General features: G+C 33.7%; 2 protein-coding genes across 2 annotated transcripts; both read left to right on the forward strand.

Moving 5' to 3' along the window:
- The first annotated feature begins 13,377 nt into the window (after positions 1-13,377).
- Positions 13,378-13,881, forward strand: LOC136038442 (uncharacterized). The gene has a single exon (XM_065721516.1). The coding sequence runs from the start codon at positions 13,378-13,380 to the stop codon at positions 13,879-13,881; it is 504 nt and encodes a 167-aa protein (XP_065577588.1).
- A 147-nt stretch (positions 13,882-14,028) lies between these two features.
- LOC136038443 (uncharacterized) lies at positions 14,029-14,430 on the forward strand. Its single transcript, XM_065721518.1, has one exon. The coding sequence runs from the start codon at positions 14,029-14,031 to the stop codon at positions 14,428-14,430; it is 402 nt and encodes a 133-aa protein (XP_065577590.1).
- The last annotated feature ends 7,972 nt before the right edge of the window (positions 14,431-22,402 follow it).

The following is a 22,402-nucleotide window of genomic DNA, read 5'->3' on the forward strand; positions in this document are numbered from 1 at the left end:
TAAAAATCTAATTCTTTTGATATATCTTTTAACATCGAAATTCCGTTTTTTAGAGTTTCGTTTACTATTGAGCCGGGTCGTTCCTTAAACAGTTCGTTACCTCGAACTGTTTGAAAGGATATTGACAGAATAGAACGAGTTCAGAAACGCTTTGTAAAAGGACTTCAAGGATTCAGAAACCTTCCGTATGACGAAGCTCTAAGACGGCTCACTATCCATAAACTTGAGACAAGAAGAACGATCTTAGACCTAAAAACCCTCTTCAAGATAGTTCACGAGAATTTTGGGAACGTAAAAGACAAGCTTGTTCAAATAATTACCCAAAGCAACACAAGATCGCACAGTCTGCAATTGGAGCCTGTGATGATGAAGATTACAAGATCTAATTCTTACCATCAGTCGTTCATACCCTGGGCCATCAGGATCTGGAACAAACTGCCATTCCCAGTCGAAAAGATGAAATCACTGGAAGCCTTCTCCAATAGCCTAAACATTAACATACCATATCTCGAGACTTTCAACGTAGGACGACTTTAAATGGAAATCCTGTCGCAGTCGATCCGCCTTTCGCCCTGCCATAACATTTTCTTCTAATAAGGTGTCAGTTATGTGGAAATTTTGCATTGAGAGGCGTGAGGAATAAATTATAGTTATTATATTTTCTTTTGCAAATCCACCGCATATTTGAGCTGTCAGATTCGCACAGTTACAGTGAAAAACTGCAAGGAGAGAGTTAGGAATAGTGGGGAGTCTACCAAAATAGGGAGATATAATCCATTCTGAATTACCCAACCGAACTGGGGAGGCTAGAGATTACATCCTAGGGTTATCTATGATTCAACTCGCAAATAAAATCGAAATGAGTGGAAGCTGCAAGTATCACTGGCGGGAGCGAGAAGTCTAGACTCAACACACGAAGCAGATGCTGCAACTTTCACGTTGAATTTGAGATGACGCAACTGATTGAGGGTTGGAATTGAGCCTGGACACCTATACAAAAACAGTATTGCTTTCTCCCCAGCTGCTGACACGTCGTGCTTGTTGGATAGTGGGTAATGGGAATGTTTTTATCACAGTTTTTCTATCACCACAAATAATCCCCACTAGCAAAGGCGTATCCAGGGGGAAGGATTATAGATTTTAACCCCTTCCCCTCTACTCTGAAATTTTGTGTCATTCGTAAAGAAGTAACAAAAATGTATACAAACAAATTTTTATGTTTTTTTTTTCATTTTCACCCCTGGGTCTTTTGTAGCGTGCTTTTGGGAATCCGCTAAAAATTTTAGTGGATTCTTAAAAATGGGTGTTTTTTTTTATCAGAATCTGTAGTCCCACTGACTTCCTAATGCCTTAGACACGAGAAGTTGAATCGCACCCAAGGAAGGCGTGAACATACGCGATTGTGCTGCATATACGAGATCCAAGTATGAGTTTCGTTGCCAAATTCTATTGTTTGAGATTCCAGCTCGAGTCTAAGAGTAAAAGTAGATCGGCTACCTGTTTGTACGTAATAAAACAGGAGTATAAGCAGAACTGTGTCGTCTTCAACAAGGACAGTAGACATAAAATAAGTAGATTGAACAACAGCTATAAAAATGACAAGATCGGTGTCATCTTTTGATTGGTATGCCTGACACCCAGCTTTGATCAGGCATTCACTGGTCATGACTATGGTTGCTTACTGATTCTTCAAGTTACTTAGCAACACTTCTTTCTTTATAGAACAGACCATATTCCTACTAAAATTGATTTGTTGGTACGATCGTGTCCCCTTCCATCTCAAATGGGTGATGTATTTGAATGAAGGTGCTTGGTCGTATCTCTCAAAAACCAACGACGTTCTTTGCACCCCGTATTTCCGTGCAACGTAGTCAATGCACTTTTTGTAGATACTGCCATAAGTTGAGTTTTCCCAAGAGATTGGCTGAAGCAGTGCCCACCATCGAGAACTACATGCTGGCCACTTGATTCTTTGACGGTGTTCAGTTTTTGGCTGCTGCTCTATAACTAGACGCCTCATCGCATCAGTGAAGGTAGAATTATCGGCTAATCGTGGAAGTCCGTTTCTTTCAAAAAGTGATGGAGATACTGAACACAATTCATACTTAAAGTCACAGCTTAGATACCAATTCAGTTATGAAATTTGCATATTATTTTCACTTTTTTTTAAATTGTGACCTTATAACAACCATGGTTTGATTTTTGTTCCAGTTATTTAAGAATGACTCCTGAGTCACAAAAGCTGTCACAGAAGAATAATAACCGAGTCAAAAAAGAATAACAACGTCTTTTGAAAGTTAAGAAAAAAAGCCTTGGCGTAAGAGCGAGCTATTGAGAAGAGCCAACCCCCCACGTATACATAATATTTTCTGTTCGTTTTAACTTTTAAGGTTGCCCCTTACTTTCACTTGAAAAAACTTGTTTTTTTATTTAATTACCGTAAAAAACGTGATTTTGAAGATTAGAAATTATTTCGTATATGAAGGATTGTCCTCTCCTCAATAACTTACTCTTAACGCTATAGCTGTTAGGACTTTTAAAAAAACTTCCTATCCTAATGAAACAGCTCTTGTGTTTTGGTAGCCATTCTTAAAAAATGGGACAAACAGTCAAACTTTAGCGTAAGGAGCAAGGTATTGAAGATGGGACAACCCGTCATATACAGAACAATTTCTGTTCGGTTTGAGTTTTAATGTTGCTCCTTACTTTCAGTTAAAAATTTTTGTTTTATTTATTTAAATTCCAATCGTTTTTCAAATGATACCGGTAAATCTGCCTCACTTTCCTTGAAATATACCTCCCTTCCTCTGGGAAAACTCCTACCCTGAAATTTCATCCAACGTACAGTGCACCCCCTCCCTGTTCAAATTCCTTCGAGATGGTTCCATACTTGCCGAAAATCCCCCCCCCTTAAAATTTCAGGCAGTCGATTCAGTATGAAAAATTCTTCTTAGCATACTTTTATTTGAAAGACTTTAATACATAATCGGTTTATCGATCATTTGGAAATTCCCCCCCCCCTTGTATAAATTTTCCGAAAATCAAAGCACACTGGAAATAGCCTTTGGCCGATTCCCCTAGAACATCTCCACATGCAAAATTGAGTTGGCAAAGATAATGAAAGACGATTAACAAGAATTTCGTATAGGAATTCTGTCCAATTCCACCAGTGAAAAATTTTCCCTGGAATTTCCCCCTCCCCCGTAATTTCTGTCACTAAACGTGATCCTCCCAACATATATCCACCCAAAGCACAAAGTCCCCCCCCCCAAGAGAAATGCCTGTATACTTTCCATTAACAAATACTATGCGTATACAATGGGTAAATTTCATAACTTACAGGCCTCTCCTCAAGAACTGTAGAGAGTAATTTTACTTTTAAAGACATAGTTATTTGATTTTTCAAAGATACTGAACCAAATGGCAATCTCAAAATTTTGATCAGATTACTTTGGGAAATAAACGGGCATGAGTTGCCCTCCAATCATTTTTGTCACTTAAAAAGGACTCTAGAACTTTTAGTTTCTTTTGATTGCGGCCTTTTCCAATCTTCTAGGACCATTACTTCCATACGATCACCTCAACACAGAAAAATCAAACAAAAAGACAAAAAGCCATCTGTGGTCTGTCTTTTAGTGAAAATAGCAAAATTCCACATTTTGTATAGAGGAGCTTAAAACTTATACAGTAGGATTCTCGGTTGGCTACGCTGACTCTGATACTGTGATTTTCATCAAGATTCCTCGGATTTTAGGGGTTGTTTCTCCCCTATTTAAAAAATCAGGCAATTTTTTTTAGGCTGGTAACTTTTAATGGGAACAATTCAACTTAATAAATCTTATATATTTGGAATCAGCATGAGAAGCTGGTTCTTTTGATTAATCTATTGATATCCAAATTACCGTTTTTTAGAGTTTCGAGTACTATTAATCCGGGTCACTCCTTGCTCACAGTTCGTTACCACGAACTGTCTGAAAAACAAAGAGATATATATATATATATATATATATATATATATATATATATATATATATATATATATATATATATATATATATTATTTTCTTTTTGCATGAAAAAGACTATGTCAATAACAACGAACAGAAATTAATTTTAAAACTTTTTCCACAAAATTAATGTTTCAAAGACGAGGAAAGAACTCCATTAAACCAAAAATGAACAGAAATAAAATCAAATAACTTACCAAGCGTAAAACTACCACAAATTACCACCAATAAATAGATGAAACCCAAAAGGAACAAAAATTACAAAAATAACTGAGTCAACCTCAAAACAAGTGGAAATTAACATGAGTAGTGTTGACAACCCCCATCCCTTCTCAAAACCAGAACATAATTTGGACTAAGTAACTATTCGGATTAACGACGTTTCTTGACTACTGGCTTCCCTGCGTCGGCCTTGCAGTGTGTTCCTGCAGTAGGGTTTGGTCTCTGGGTCCTCATAATTTGATACTGGAAAAGGATACATTTTAAATGTTTTGCCTTTTTTAGCTTTAATAGATAAAATATTATTGAGAATTTAATGAATGAATATCAAAATATGTATATTAAACAGACAATGCACTTCAATTTTTTCATAAAGTGCAAATTATGTTCTTGTCTTGAGCCCTTAGTGGGGGATTTCAGCCCTACTCTTGTTAATTTCTGTTTGTTTTGAGTTTGACTTGGTTTCTGTTCGTTTTTGGTTTCATTTGTTTATTGATGGTGATTTGTGGTAGTTCTACGCACTGAAGATTATTTGATTTTATGTCTGTTCATATTTGGTTTTATCTTATTGTCGGCACACTGAACGATTTTGTCACATATTCTGTGCATGCACGTTGTCAAAAGGGCGCATCAGCAATATCCCAAAATGGTTTAGGGTACTAAGTTGAAAATTTCTGTGCATGTTAGGGAGGATGTAGAGCTAGGTAAAATATATATTCGACTACAACTGGTACTACTGCTACTGCGACTATTTCTACTATAACTACTACTATTAAGACTACTACTAGTACTACTGAAGCTAAGGAATTTACTTTGAAACCTACAGGGAATGCTGAAGAGGATAGTGAACTATGATAAATGGATTCATGATTATTGATGCTGTTTATTAAAGGGCATAACAGCTATATCTCAGGAACAACTTAGAGTACTAAGTTGAAAATGTTAGTGCATGTTGAAGGGGACGTTGAACTGACCAAAAGGCATTGCATACATATGGTATTTCAAAATCTTGTCTAATATTATCAAACATCTTGCACTACATTATCAAAGTCTTGCCTGATATAAAGGGAATGCTCTATTGTATTATCAAAACCTTATGTGGCATTATCACAATCATACAAATTCTAAACAAAAATCTTGCATGGTATTATAAAAATTTTATCAGGCATTTGCAAAATATTTTCTCGCACTATCAAAATGTATCTAATCTTGTCACAATATAAAGTCATCAAAAAATGTCTTCAATTACCAAAATTTAGCATAGTACTATGAAATCGTGTCTGCTATTAATAAGATTATCAAAATCCTGCTAAGTATTATCAAAATACTGTGTGATACAATCAAAATCCTATCTGATATTGTCAAACATCTTGTATTATATTATCAAATATCGTCTGGTATAATGAGAGCTCTCTATGGTGTTATTAAAACCCTAAATGATATTATGATCATCTTGCAAATAAATAACAAAATCTTGCATTGTATTATAAAAATTTTATGTGATATCAATAAAACATTTTCAACTACAATCAAAGCGTTTTGTGTTACTACCGAAATTCAAGACGGTGCTATCAAAATAACTTCCACAATTAACAAAAGTTAACATGGTGCTATCAAAATCGTGTCTGTTATTACCAAAATCTTGTCAAATACTAAGAAAACTTGATACTTTCAGTGAGTTTTACATTTAAAAGTCTAGATTGGGACACGTTTTCACTACCCCAAGTGCTACCATCTTTTTGGCTTTAATTATAGATAGCAGCATAACTGAATTTTAAACTAGGTTAGATTGAGTTAACTACTTTCAAGTTCTGTTCGTTTAGGTTCACTTAGCCTGACGAGCTATGCGAAGTGGCTCGCGTTAATAGATAGCATGATTTGACAGCACCATATTATATTTTGATAATAACTGACATGTTTTATCGTATCTGAAAACATTTTGTTAATAACTTGTGAGATTAAATGGTAATACCCTGCAAGGTTTAGTTAATAAATTGCATGATTTTGATAAAACCATGTAGTATTTAAATATTACCATATAGGATTTTCATTATACCAGTACAGATTTTGAAAATCTAGCGCAAGATGTTTCATAATATTAGACAAGATTTTCATAATATCATACAAGAGTTTGGTAATATTTGGTAATATTTTGATAATATTGATTATTACAAACAAGATTTGACTGTACTATGTTAAATTTGATAATACCAAACACGATTTGGGGAGCAGTATGTCAGGTTTAATATTAGGCACGTTTTGATATTACTAGATTTTTTTTGTTAATGACTGGTAAAATTTTTATAATATCCTGCAAGTTTTTTTTAATAACTTGCAAGATTTTGATAACATTTTGTAAAGCTTTTTATAATATCATATTGGATTCTCATTGTATCATATAAGATTTTGATAATGTAGAGCAAGATATATGATACTTTCAGACAGAATTATGGTTATATTACACGAGGTTTTGGTAGTGTTTATTAAATTTTTGATAGTATTTGACTAAATTTGCTAGCTCCATTCTATATTTTTGTAATAGCTTGCAAGAGCTAGGTAATGCCAGAAAGGATTCTCATAATATCTCACAAGACATTGAAAATCTAAGACAGGAATTTGTAATGTTTAACAGGATTTGATAATATCATGCAAAACTCTGATAGCATCATGTAAAGTATTGATAATATTTGACAAGATTGTGATAATCTTAATATAAGTGACATAATTTTGATATCACTATCTTAAGTTTCATTAATAGGTGACATGATTTTGATAGCATCATATTAGATTTTGGTAATAGTGGATACCTTTTGATTCTAGCTCAAAATATTTAGTTAATATTTTGCGAGATTAAATGAAAATACCATGCAAAAATGTTTTAATAAATTGCAAGGTTTTGATAATACTATGTAAAAGCTTCCAGAGTATTATAAAGGACCCTCATTATACCATGTAGGATTTTAATAATGTAGTGCAAGTTTTTTGATAATTTCAAACAAGATCTCTTTAATATCACGCAAGATTTGGAAACACTTGGCAATATTTTCATAATAACAGATATGATTTTGACAGCACCATGTTAAACTTAATAATAGCAGACATGATTTTTGTTAATACCATTTCAGATTTTGATTATATCAGGCATGTTTTGATAGTACCAGAAAATATTTCCGTTAATGCCAGGTTGAGGATTTTTATCTTGTCTGATAAGATTTGCTAACAATTGACGAAATTTTTATAATACAATGTAAAGGTTTTGGTATTAATAGACATGATTTTGAAAGCACTATGTTAAATTTTGTTAATGTGGTTGTGATAGCACTTTATTGTATTTTGGTAATAGTACATATGTTTTGATTTTAGTTGAATATATTTTGTGAATGTCAGGTAAGATTTTGATAATACAATGCAAGATTTTGTTAATAACTTCCAAGATTTTGATAGTATCATTTAAGGTTTTGATAATACCATGGAGAGTTCTCATCATACAATTAGATATTTTGATAATGCAGTGGAAGACTTTTGATAATATCATACAGGATTTTGATAGTATCACAAAGCATTTTGATAATACTTGGCAAGATTTCGATAATCTTGTTAGTAGCAGACACGATTTTATAGTCCCATTTTAAATTTTTGTAATAGCAGACACGATTTTGTTGATACTATTGTAGATTTTGACAATACTAGACGAAGTTTTGATAACACCAGAAAATATTTTGTTAAGGCCTGGTAAGATTTTTTTAATACCGTGCAAAATTTTGTTAATAACTTGGGTAATTTTGATTACACAACACAAATTTTTTAGTAAAGCATAGCATAATTTTAGCATATAATGTTTTAGTAAAGCATAGCATAAAGCATAATTTTTTAGTTTTCGTTATATCTGGCGAGGTTTTGATAATATAGTGCCAAATGGTTGATAATATCAGGCAATATTTTGATAATACTAGACAAGATTTTGGTCATATTTGATAATATTTCGATAGTACCAGACACAAATTTGGTATCGCCATTGCAGATTTTGATAATAACTTGCAAGCTTTAAATAATGCTAGAAAGGATTCTCATGATATCTCACAAGACTTTGATAATACAAGACAAGATATTGTAATATTTAACAGGCTTTGGTAACATGACGCAAGACTTTGATAATATCAATGTAAGGTTTTTGCATTGTTTGACAAGATTTTGATAGTATTGATGATAGCAGACGCAATTTTGATAGAACCATGTTAAGTTTCGTTAATAAGTAACATAAATGTGAAAGAACCATATCGGATTTGATAATAACAGACATGTTGAATTGTAGCTGAAAATATTTTTGTTAATAACTTATAAGATTAAATGGTAATGCTGTGCAAGGTTTTGTTAATAAATTGCATGATTTTGATTATACCATATATGATTTTGATATTATCATAGATGATTCTCATTATACCAGTCGAGATTTTGATAATGTAGTGAGAGATGTTTCATAATATCAGACAAGATTTTGATAATATCATACAAGAGTTTGGTAATATTTGGTAAAATTTTGGTAATCTTGACTATGAAAAACACGATTTCAAATGTTAGATTTTTTAATAGCAAACACAATTTAGTTAGGATCATATCAGATTTAGCAATAACAGACACGTTTTATCAAGCAGATTTTGAAGATAATATCAAGCAAGATTTTTTTAATAACTTGCTAGATTTTAATAATAACTTGTACAAATTTAATAATATCATAGAGGATTCTCATTATATCATTAGGGATTTTGAAAATTGAAAATTTTCAAGATGTTGGCAAATTTCAGGCAAGATTTTGGAAATATCATACAAAATTTTGCCAATGTTTGATAGTGTTTTGATATTATATGAGACGATTTTACTAGCACCATTCTCGATTTTGATAACAACTTACGAGATTTAGGTAATGCCGGAAAGGGCTCCCATAACATCTCACAAGACTTTGAAAATCTAAGACAAGATTTTGATTTGATAATATCATGCAAAACTCTGAAAATATCATGTAAGGTATTACAAATACTTGACAAGATTTTGATAATATTGATAATAGCATACATAATTTTGGTATCACAAAATTAATTTTCGTGAATAGGTAATATGATTTTGATAGTACCATATTAGATTTTGGCAAAAATGGACATGTTTTGATTATTTCTGAAAATGTTTGTTAATAACTTGCGAGATTGAATGAAAATGCCACGTAAGATTGTGTTAATAATTTGCAAGATTTAATAATTTGCATAATACTATGCAAAGGTTTGAGAATATCATAGGGGACTCTCATTATACCATGCGGGATTTTGATAACGCAGCACAAGTTGTTTGATAATTTTAGACATGATTTTGTTAATATCCCACAAGATTTGGATCCACTTCGCAAGATTTTGGCAATAAGAGATATGATTTTGACGTCACCATGTTAAATGTGATAATAACAGACAGGAACTTGATAACACCGTTTCAGACTTTGATAATATCTGGCACAATTTGATAGTACAGAAGGTATATTTGTTAATGCCAGATGGAGGATCCTTATTGTTTCCAACAAGATTTGTTAACAGTTTATGATATTTTGATAATGTCGAACAAGATTTTGATCATACTTGCTATGATTTTGATTATAACAAACAAGAAATTGATATCATCTTGCTATATTCTGATAATATCAGATAGTAACAGAATATATTTTGGTAATATCAGGTAAGATTTTGATAATACCATGCAAGATTTTGTTAATATCATGTAAGGTACTGATAATATTATGCATGCTTTTTTTAATAGCTTGCAAGACTTAGGCAATGCCAGAGAAGGATATTCATAGCATCTGGCAACACTCTGATAATGCAAAACATGATTTTTAATAACTAGCAAGTTTGGTTTACTTCATGTAAGACATTATTACTAGAATGTAAGAAGTTTGATAATGTCAGACAGGTTTTGATACTTTTGGGAAAATAGCTGATGGTTTAAAAAACTAAGGTTTTAGTTTTTCATAAAAAGGAATGCACACGGTACAAAAAAATCTTATTTTATTAAAAATATTTGAGCATTTAAGAAACTTGCGTTTTAGTTTTCAGAAAAAATAATAGACAAGGATAAAATACGTTTGATTTCCAGTAATAATAGTTGATCATTTAAGAAATTTTGCGTTTAATTTTCAGGAATAATAACACACAGCTAAAATGCATCTGGTTTTATTGATAATATTTGATCATTTAAGAATGACGACATGTAGAATATCATCGTAAAAATAAAATAAATGCTTTCAACCCATTCTATAAAATACTTTATTTTATTTTCTCTTGACATGGAAGTCATTCCATTTTGGTGCAATACTTGTTGTTAAAAAAAACAAAAAAGCTGAAAATTCTTTTCCCAAAAAAGTAAATAAAGAAAAAATGTCACTACAAACATTATTTTTCTAGTAGGGAAACTTACCATTAACATACTTATGTCATCTTCATTTCGTAATTCGAAAATATCACAAGTTAATTTTTACTGTTAAAAGTATATTTTATGTCATTTTGGAATATGATGAAGAAGTTGGAAAATCTTTTTAGGTCCCCCCAAAGGTTGAAAAATTTTCTAAGTTAAAAAAATTGAAGCTAAAAAAATTCTAAATTCAAAAAAGGGGGGTGGTGAAAAGTTGGGGGAGGGGCATTAGGGGCCCTTTGAGATTGGACATGAATGACCATAAGTTGTCTCTAAGAAAATGCCATAATAATTGATTTATTGGGAGATAAAAGTTCGCCAGTTTACTTTTCCCAAGCGCGCAACATAAGAAAAAAGGGGTTACAGAGTTGTCATCTTTTGATTTATTAAAATTCGTTCATATTATAAAATCTGTTAGTATGCAAATGAGGTGTGAACTGGCTATGCAAATTTTGTGCTGGTGAAATTATACAAAATATGTCATCATGGAACTATGCAATTTATGTCCTCTCGTCCCTGTTAACCCTCCTCTACTTTTATGAAGTTCTCCCAAAGAATCTATTTTATCATGCACTTGGTGTGTAATATCTATTGAAAACGCCCACATCCACAGTAGCGAGGGTATTATTTAGGTAGAATTTTTTTTTTGGTGGAATTTCTGCTGGTGGAACTATGCAGAATATGTCATCATGGGACTATGCAAATTATTTCCTCTTCGTCCCTGTTGACCCTCCTCTACTTTTATGAAGTTCTCCCAAAGAATCTGTTTTATCATGCACTTGGTGTGTAATATTTATTGAAAACGCCCACATCCACAGTAGCGAGGGTATTATTTAGATGAAAATTTCAAATTTCAAGGTAAAAATGACAACGTAGATGAGTATGAAATGAAAAGAGAAGCTTTTAATAAAAATAATGAATAACACAGTAGGTCCAGACAGAGCCAAATAAAAATTAAGTAGAAAATTCTGCAAAATTATTGTGGAAAATTTGGGATTTCTGTGTTCTCGAGCCCGCTAGCGGGAAGTCCTTCTGATTGTACATCTTAACTTATAGTGACTAAATTTGTTGTTTGATGATACTGAGTTGCTACATAGGAATTCGTGTCCTACATTAATTTCCCTCTGTGAAATTTTTTTAGCAATGAGAATCAGCTGCTTATGGATATTCATTACGGATATTTATGGAGTTTCCATTTTTTGTTTACCAAAGGACGACAAAAAAGGGGACCCTAGGATTTTATCTTTCTTATGATCTACCAGCCATCCGAAGAGATAATTAACGCACATGCATTAGAAATTGTTTTGATTCATTATTTTTAGAGAATAAAATTAATAATAGCTGAGGTGAAATATATAGATCTCCAAGTAGATCGACGTTCTTCTTCGATTTGGAAGGTGTTTCTTTGATTTTGGAAAGATGTTTTTTAGAAAATTTCGTCTGAGGAATCAGAAATAATTCTAATGGGCGAATTCAATATTGACTTAAAGGGTATTGCATCTAGTGAAACTTCCGATCTTTTATAGCTAGTAATTTCATTCACACTAGTTCCTTGAATAAAATTATCGACAGGGATTTCAAATCAATGAGAAACTTTAATAGATAGTGTTTTCTCTACAACGCATTCCGTACAAAACGAAGTGTTGATCTCCAACTTATCGGATCACTTCCCAATTGGAGTCCTGCTTCCACTTCCCCGGATTTATAAACGACAAATAATCCACGTCATTGTAATCCAGTATTTTATATTAGTAGAAGATATTAGTTTCAATATGCTGTAGAAAGACCTCACTGAGAACTGGTGCCGAGGCTGATCCCATTGGTATGCCCCAAATCTGTCTATAAGTCTGATGCCTGAAAGTGAAGTAAGCATTGCTGAGGCACAAAGACTTGAGAATAATGATGTCTGTGTATGGATCTTAAAATACCAGCCAAATACCTTTCCAACTTTTTTTTGTAGCTGAACCTACTGTTGAAACAATAGGTGTAAGGGGTATATCTGGTTTGTGAATTTTGGGTGCACCGTAAAATCTAGGAATGACTGGTCTGACAGGAAGGAGTGTTCGGTAAAGTTTATCATTAATCCTTTTGGTAAGACTGAGATTATCCAGAGCTTTTTTTTTACATTACCTTAAGCAATCTTTACAGCATTAATATCAACTTTTTCATACACTTTATTATCACTCAGGAGGTTTAATGATTTGCTGATATATTCAGTCTAATTGAGGATCACTATTGTATTGCCTTTATCAGCTTTGGTAATTATGATGTTGGCATCTTTCTTGAAATCTGTGAAGACTTTCATTTCATATTTTGTTAGATTCTCCTCAATTTGTTTCTTTTCAGACAAGTCTTTCCTGAGGGTATTTGAAACCAAGCCTCTAATATCTTGTGGATTAGCATTGATTGTTATCTTGTTTAAAGTTCTAGCTGACTCTACATTGGATATGATCTATTCTACTAGTATGTGTTTGGGGAGGGGGCAGAAAATTTTCATCCTTTTGAAAGAATGTGTAATTTCTTTTGGTCAATTTGGAGAATACCAGAATGTGCAGTTTTGATGTTGTATCTTTGTTTACCAGCATACCCTTGCCCAATACCAATACCAATGGGATCAGCCTTGGCACCAGTTCTCAGTGAGGTGTTTCTATAGCATATCGAAACTAATATCTTCAAGCAGGACTTCAAGGATCTCCAACTCTACATGAGACATGTAGATGATTGCCTGATAATTTGGAACGGGACACAAGACAAATTAAGATCCTTTCTCAATATTTTCAACCAGCAGGACTCAGATATTAAGTTTACCATTGAAATTGAAAATGACCGCAATTTATCCTTCTTAGATGTTCTCATTAAAAAACAAGAAACTAGGTTGGACTTGAGCGTATACAGAAAGCCAACTTATAGTGATAGATATCTGAGATATGACTTCTATAACTACCTTATAGTCAAAAATTCTGTAGTCTATTCATTGGTTGATAGAGCATTTGTAGTGTGTTCCCCTAATTTTGAGCTGAAGGCTGAACTTGATCATATAAAAGATGTTCTGATAGGTAATGGATACCCTCAAAAAGTCATTGACATGGTAATTTCCAGGAGAAAGATGAGTGGAAAAACCAAGAGCTCTGCCCCTAAGATTGAAGAAGATAAATTCTTTTTGTCATTATCTTATGTGACATGTGTTACTGACATTTTAAGCTCCTAACTCACTAAGCTCGGTTTTAAGGTGTTCTTTCTTTCTTGAAGGACTATCTCCTCCTTCTTGAAAAAAGGCAAGGATAAAATTACCTCAGATCCACCAGGAGTATAGGAGATTCCTGGCAGCAGTGGTGATACCTATATAGTTCGTACCATGAGACATCTAGATCACCGATTAAAAGAACACGCTGATCCTATTGATGCCTACCTTAAAAAGACAAAGCTAAAGGAGGAAGATAGTTTTTCTGCATTGGCCCGTCATATTTTTGAAAACCCTTCTCACTCCATTAAATTTGATGAGGACCAACTTATTGCTATTGTTCCACAAGTCTTAAAGCAGAAAATCCGAGAAGCTCTGGAAATTGCGAAAAATAAACCAGCCATCAATAAAGACAATGGTGAGTTTCACATTAGCGAAATTTGGGAACCCATGACCCGTAGACAGATAACTTACAAAAAACTCCACTCCTCTTCTACAGGCCCAACCTCTTTAAGATCTACTTGGATAGCGGCCATCAATGCCTCTACCATAATTCGGGCCATGTCACAACAATAATTCCAGGTTCGGCTCATTATTAGTGTTGTTAAGTGTTTTTAGTTTTATCTATTTAGGGATTTTACTTTCTGGCAAGAGATTTGAATTTGAACCCGATGATGACCGGCACAGGTCCTGTCGAAATTATCGTTTAAAAAAATCAATCACCTGAAATTCATAGCTTAGGTAAGCTTATAAGCATCTGTGATTATTATTTGTAAGAGTCAGGTTGGCCTCAGAGAATATATTAGGAGTGATCGTATCGAACCTGTGGTCCTAAAATATTGGGATGAGTCTCATTCGAATAGAAATAAATTTTTTAGTGTTAGTATTAAGAGACAAAAATTGGCGGGCAACTAGGCCCCCTCCCACGCCTATTTTTCTTATAATCGTCTGATTAAAATTTTGAGATAGCACATTTGTTCAGATTGATTGAAAGGGCAAAGTAGTATTGTAATTGCCGATTTTGCCTCACCTAGATTGCCCCATCAATTTACATCATTTTCAGTCCATTTTGCACCATTTCAATATCATTTGAAAGCATTATTAACATGTCCATAATATTTAAAACTTCTACGACAAATAAATAATCTCTTTTCTAGTTCTTCTATTAGAAAACAGAGTTCTTCGATTCTATTTGAATTCTCTATTTGAAAATAAACTTTAAAAATAATTCTGTGGATCCATTTCCTTAAATCTCCTTTTTTTTTATAATCAACACACAAATGACTACAATTCACATAGTTAAAATTTTGGATTTGAGTAGAATGATAGGCAATTTGCATATTTGAAATCTTTAAGTAGTTGACGATTTCATTTCCTGATAGGATTCCAAAAGAATCATAAATTTCTACAAATGAGTACTTTGGATCATTGAAATAACAAATCCAATGCGTCCCAGGCGATCCCGTACAGTCATAAATGATTAAGTTACATTCTTTTTTATTTATTTTAATTAGTAAGTTATCTCGAAAAAAAAACGCCTCAAAAATAAGGAATATGACTTAATTCATTCAAAATATCAATATTTGCCAACAATATCATATTACTTTTGATTCTTTCTGATGTTCCCTGTTTTTGGAAGTGAGCATTCTTGCAATTGTGAGCACAAAACTGAACCATTTAATAAGCATATCTGAAAACCCTAAGAAATATCGTTCTATAGATTTATAAACCCTAAGAATTCCTTGAGAGAGAAGGAAAATCAAATTTTTCGCATTTTACTCTGAAAAAAGAATTCCTTCAATTGTAGTCTTATCAATAGAAGTTTTCTGCAAAAGTAAAATTTGTGGCAATTTCAAACATTGCCAAGAGGCCCTAAAAATGGTGTGGAATGGAAACAAAAACTGAACCAAAAGAATTAGTATATCTCTATACCCCAAGAACTATGGTTCTATAGAATTATTAACCCTAAGAACTACTAAGTAACAAGGAAAACCAATTTTTTGCATTTTTTGAAAAAATAAAATACGGAAACTATTTGAATTAGCATATCTGAAAACCCTAAGAAATATAGTCCTATAGATTTATAAGCCCCAGGAATTCCTTGAGCAACAGGGAAAAATCAAGTTTCCGCATATTCCTCTGAAAAAAGAATTCCTTCATTTGAGGTCTTATTAATAGAAGTTTTCTTCGAAAATAAATTTGTGGCAATTTCAAACATTGCCAAGAGACCCTAAGACTGGTCTTGAATAGCCAGAAAAACTGAACCATTTGTGAACATATCTGGAAACCCTAAGAACTAAAGAACTGTTCAAATTCCTTCGAGATGGTTCCATACTCGCCGAAAATTTACCCCCCCTTAAAATATCTTGCAGGCGATTCAGTATGAAAAATTCTTCTTAGCATACTTTTATTAGAAAGACTTTAATACCTAATCGGTTTATCGATCACTCGGAAATTGCCCCTCCCGTAGATTTTTTCCGGAAATCAAAACAGGCCAGACATAGGTTTATCGATCACTTGGAAATCCCCCCCCCCTGTAGAAATTTTCCAGAAATAAAAAAAAACTGGAAATAGCCTTCGGCCGATTCCCCTAGAACATCTCCACATGCAAAATTGAGTTGGCAAAGATAATGAAAGACGATTAACAAGAATTTCGTATAGGAATTCTGTCAAATTCCACCAGTGAAAAATTTTCCCTGGAATTTCCCCCCTCACTCGTAATTTCTGTCACTAAACATGATCCTCCCTACATATATCCACCCAAAGCCCAAAGTCCCCTCCCCCCAAGAGAAATGCCTGTATACTTCCCATTAACAAATACTATGCGTATACAATGGGTAAATTTCATAACTTACAGGCCTCTCCTCAAGAACTGTAGAGGGTAATTTGACTTTTAAAGACATAGTTATTTGATTTTTCAAAGATACTGAACCGAATGGCAGTCTCAAAATTTTGATCAGATTATTTTGGGAAATAAATGGGCATGGGTGGAAGACCAGTTGCCCTCCAATCATTTTTGTCACTTAAAAAGGACTCTAGAACTTTTAGTTTCTTTTGATTGCGGCCTCTTCCCATCTTCTAGGACCATTACTTCAATACGATCACCTATGGGAACAAAAACACAAGAAAACAAAAAACAAAAAGACAAAAAAGCCATCTGTGATCTGTCTTTTAGTGAAAAAAACAAAGAGATATATATATTACTAGCTGTTGGGGTGGCACTTCGCGGCACCCCAACACCTAGTTGGTGGGGGCACCTCGCCCCCCCCCCCAAGCCCCCCCACGCGCGCAAGTCGTTACGCGCCATATTAGTTACGCGCCATTGTAGTTGTGTCCCTGTGTCCCACCTGTGAATATAGATAGATATATATATATTTTTAACTACGTAAAACTTACGAATGTACAACATTCTTGGCTGTCCCATTGTCTGTGCATATAAATAGATTGTCAGGTTTACCGACTCTTGAACATGCAACATATAATTGTCCATGGGAAAAACAATCTGTATTCAGATCTATACCTCATTATTCTAATGATTGCCCTTGAGCTTTGTTGATGGTGATTGCTAATCGAACATTCCCTGTGTCCCTGTCGTCATTTATATATCCCCCTGTGCCACCCGGCGCCCCCGTTGTTGTTGTTTCCCTGTGTCCCGGTGTCCCAGTCTGTAATTTCTCTTTGAGTGTCGCGGTCGTCATTTATATTCCCTGTGTCCCGGTGTCCCGGTCCTCATTTTTGTCCCGGTCGTCATTTGTGTTCCGGTGTCCCGGTCTGTAATTTCTCTTTGAGTGTCCTGGTCGTCATTTATATTCCCTGTGTCCCGGTCATCATTTGTGTCCCGGTGCTTTGTTGATCGTGATTGCTAATCGAACATTCCTTGTGTCCCGGTCGCTTTCTCTTTGAGTGTCCCGGTCGTCATTTATATTTCCTATGTCCCGGTGTCCCGGTCGTCATTTGTGTCCCGATGTCCCGTTGTGTAATTTCGTCAATCAACAAACATGACGTCAGTCGACACACAAACATGACGTCACTCGACACACAGACAACTTATTTTTATATATATAGATGTCCCGGTGTCCCGGTCGTCATTTGTGTCCCGATGTCCTGGTGTGTAATTTCGTCAATCAACAAACATGACGTCAGTCGACACACAAACATGACGTCACTCGACACACACACAGACAACTTATTTTTATAAATATAGATTATTTTCTTTTTGCATGAAAAAGACTATGTCAATAACAACGAACAGAAATTAATTTTAAAACTTTTTCCACAAAATTAATGTTTCAAAGACGAGGAAAGAACTCCATTAAACCAAAAATGAACTGAAATAAAATCAAATAATTTACCAAGCGTAAAACCACCACAAATTACCACCAATAAATAGATGAAACCCAAAAGGAACAAAAATTACAAAAATAACTGAATCAACCTCAAAACAAGCGGAAATTAACATGAGTAGTGTTGACAACCCCCATCCATTCTCAAAACCAAAACATAATTTGGACTAAGTAACTATTCGGATTAACGACGTTTCTTGACTACTGGCTTCCCTGCGTCGGCCTTGCAGTGTGTTGCTGCGGTAGGGTTTGGTCTCTGGGTCCTCATAATTTGATACTGGAAAAGGATACATTTTAAATGTTTTGCCTTTTTCAGCTTTAATAGATAAAATATTATTGAGAATTTAATGAATGAATATCAAAATATGTATATTAAACAGACAATGCACTTTAATTTTTTTTTATAAAGTGCAAATTATGTTCTTGTCTTGAGCCCTTACTGGGGAATTTCAGCCTTACTCATGTTAATTTCTGTTTGTTTTGAGTTTGAATTGGTTTTTTTATTGTAATTTCTGTTCGTCTTTGGTTTCATTTGTTTATTGATGGTGATTTGTGGTAGTTCTACGCACTGAAGATTATTTGATTTTATATCTGTTCATATTTGGTTTAATCTTATTGTCGGCACACTGAACGATTTTGTCACATATTCTGTGCATGCACGTTGTCAAAAGAGCGCATCAGCAATATCCCAGAAATGGTCTAGGGTACTAAGTTGAAAATTTTTGAGCATGTTAGGGAGGATGTAGAGCTAGGCAAAATATGTATTCGACTACGACTGGTACTACTACTATTACTGCGACTATTTCTACTATAACTACTACTATTAAGACTACTACTAGTACTACTGAAGCTAAGGAATTTACTTTGAAACCTACAGGGAATGCTGAAGAGGATAGTGAACTATGATAAATGGAGTCATGATTATTGATGCTGTTTATTAAAGGGCATAACAGCTATATCTCGGGAACAACTTAGAGTACTAGGTTGAAAATGTTAGTGCATGTTGAAGGGGACGTTGAACTGACCAAAAGGGATTGCATACATATGGTATTATAAAAATCTTATCTGATATTATCAAACATCTTGCACTACATTATCAAAATCTTGCCTGATATAAAGGGAATACTCTATTGTATTATCAAAACCTTATGTGGCATTACCACAATCATACAAATTCTAAACAAAATCTTGCATGGTATTATCAAAATTTTACCAGGCATTAACAAAATATTTCCTCGCACTATCAAAACGTATCTAATCTTGTCACAATATAAAGTCATCAAAAAAATGTCTTCAATTACCAAAATTTAGCATAGTACTATGAAAACGTGTCTGCTATTAACAAGATTATCAAAATCCTGCCAAGTATTATCAAAATCCTGCCAAGTATTATCAAAATACTGTGTGATATAATCAAAATCCTGTCTGATATTGTCAAACATCTTGTCTTATATTATCAAATATCGACTGGTATAATGAGAGCTCTCTATGGTATTATTAAAACCCTAAATGATATTATGAACATCTTGCAAATTAATAACAAAATCTTGCATTGTATTATCAAAATATGACCTAATTCATTCAAAATATCAATATGTGTCAACAATATCATATGACTTTTGATTATTTCTGATGTTCCCTGTTATTGGAAGCGAGCATTCTTGCAATTGTGAGCACAAAACTGAACCATTTAATAAGCATATCTGAAAACCCTAAGAAATACCGTCCTATAGATTTATAAACCCTAAGAATTCCTTGAGAAAGAAGGAAAATCAATTTTTCGCATTTTCCTCTGAAAAAAGAATTCCTTCAATTGTAGTCTTATTAATAGAAGTTTTCTGCAAAAGTAAAATTTGTGGCAATTTCAAACATTGCCAAGAGGCCCTAAAAATGGTGTGGAATGGTGAATCGAAGACCTATATCTATTCTTCCATTTTTCTCTAAGCTATATGAGAAAGTTGTACATGCACAGTTAAGTTATTATATTGAAAAGAAAAAAATTCTAATGGAAAACCAATTTGGGTTCAGAAAAGGGCTATCTACAGATATGGCAGTTCTGAAATTGGTTGATTGGATTAATGATTCATTTGAAGCTGGTCTTATACCTGCAGCTGTGTTTTTGTATATGAGAAAAGCGTTCGATACGGTGGACCACTCAGGGCTTATTCAAGTTCTTGCCTCGATTGGGGTGTGGGTTCAAGCCTTGAGTGGTTTTCATCATATATACATGACCGGTATCAGATAGTACAGAATGGATCATTTTTATCTTCAAAAAAGAAAATAGAGTGCGGGGTCCCACAAGGGTCAATCCTGGGACCCCTCCTTTTCATCATTTTTATTGATCGAATGAAGCATTACCTGTTGGAGGCTAATGTCATCCTATTTGAAGATGACGCTTTGCTCTTTCTAGCTGCGCCTTGGCTTGATGTTTTGTATAATAAAATTCATAATGCTGTCTCTGAATTTCTAAATTTTTCTCAACAAAATTTGTTAACCCTAAACTTTTCTAAAACTATTTTCATGATATTCTCAAGACTTTCGTCAAGTGTTGGCAATGATCAAATCATGGTTCGAAGAAATGTGATAAAAAGAGTAGCAACAACAAAATATTTGGGGTTTTTAATTGATGAAAACCTGTCGTGGAAAAACCATTCAAATGCTATAGCTGAAAAATTAAGCAGAGGTCTTGGGGTGATGCGAAGAATTAAAAATCCAGTCCCAAAAAAGATTCTAAAAATGATTTATTTTTCTATTTTTTATCCGTATATTAGCTACGGATGCTCTATATGGGCAAGTAATTTTGTAACATGTTTCAAAAGGGTACAAAAACTTCAGAATAGAGCTGTAAAATTATTAACGGAATTTTATGATTCTGATAATGTTCCTGATCATGAGCATTTTAAAAAGAATAAGTTAATGGATGTATCTCAAATTCGTGATTACCAGGTTGCGATTTTCTCGTATAAATATTTGAATCACCTGCTCACCCCTGGTTTTGAAAATCTTTTTACTTGTAATAGAGACCATCATGATCATAATACAAGAAAAGCTGATAACTTAACTCATGAGTTTAGGAGTACTACTCGGGCATCTTTTGTGATTCGCCATTATGGTTCCCATGTTTGGAAAATTTTGCCCGAGGGCGTGAAAAATGCGCCTAGTCTTCTGGCTTTCAAGTCACGGGTAAAGAAGTTTCTTTTATCTCGTGAATAATTTTGATGTAAGCCCTGTTCCAGGTTGTCATTCTATTCAAGGCATTTCCCTGATTTACTTGCTGTTAAGTTCTGTTAAAATTTTTTTTATCTGTCTTCTTCTTGTCTTTTTCCTCTTTCTCTTTTTCTCCTTTCTTCCTTCATCAGTTGAGTTTCTTTTGTTTTGAGCAGCGTGATATGAATGTGTTTTTAATTAGCTGAGGGTGATAACCTCGCTTGCCTTTACAAGCTTATTGCCTTTCTTGGCAGGCGAATGGCGAATAGTGTTTGTTTTCTTTTCTGAATAAATCTATACCTATACCTATACCATACCCTAAGAACTATGGTTCTATAGAATTATAAACCCTAAGAACTACTAAGTAACAAGGAAAATCAATTTTTTGCATTTTTTGAAAAAATAAAATACGAAAACTATTTGAATTAGCATATCTGAAAACCCTAAGAAATATAGTCCTATAGATTTATAAGCCCCAGGAATTCCTTGAGCAACAGGGAAAAATCAAGTTTCCGCATATTCCTCTGAAAAAAGAATTCCTTCATTTGAGGTCTTATTAATAGAAGTTTTCTTCGAAAATAAATTTGTGGCAATTTCAAACATAGCCAAGAGGCCCTAAAAATGGTCTTGAATAGCCAGAAAAACTGAACCATTTGTCAGCATATCTGGAAACCCTAAGAACTAAAGTCCTATAGATTTATAAACCCTAAGAATACCTGAGCAACAAGGAAAATCAATTTTCCGCATTTTTTCGGAAAAAATAAATGCGGAAACTATTTGAATTAGCATATCTGAAAACCCTAAGAACTGTAATCTTTATGAATTATAAGCCCTAAGAATTCCTTTAATAACAGGGAAAATCTATTTTCCGCATATTCATCTGAAAAAAGAATTCCTTCATTTGCGGTCTTATTAATGCAAGTTGTCTGGGAAAATAAATTTGTTATAATTTCAAACATTGCCAAGATGCCCTAAAATGGTGCTGAACGGCCATAAAA

This window comes from Artemia franciscana, chromosome 18, assembly GCF_032884065.1.
Source record: "Artemia franciscana chromosome 18, ASM3288406v1, whole genome shotgun sequence".
Taxonomy (NCBI): domain Eukaryota; kingdom Metazoa; phylum Arthropoda; class Branchiopoda; order Anostraca; family Artemiidae; genus Artemia; species Artemia franciscana.

Bases quoted from the DNA above. Each gene is read 5' to 3' on its own strand.
- LOC136038442 (XM_065721516.1), top strand. From the start codon at position 13,378: ATGAGACATGTAGATGATTGCCTGATAATTTGGAACGGGACACAAGAC.
- LOC136038443 (XM_065721518.1), top strand. From the start codon at position 14,029: ATGAGACATCTAGATCACCGATTAAAAGAACACGCTGATCCTATTGAT.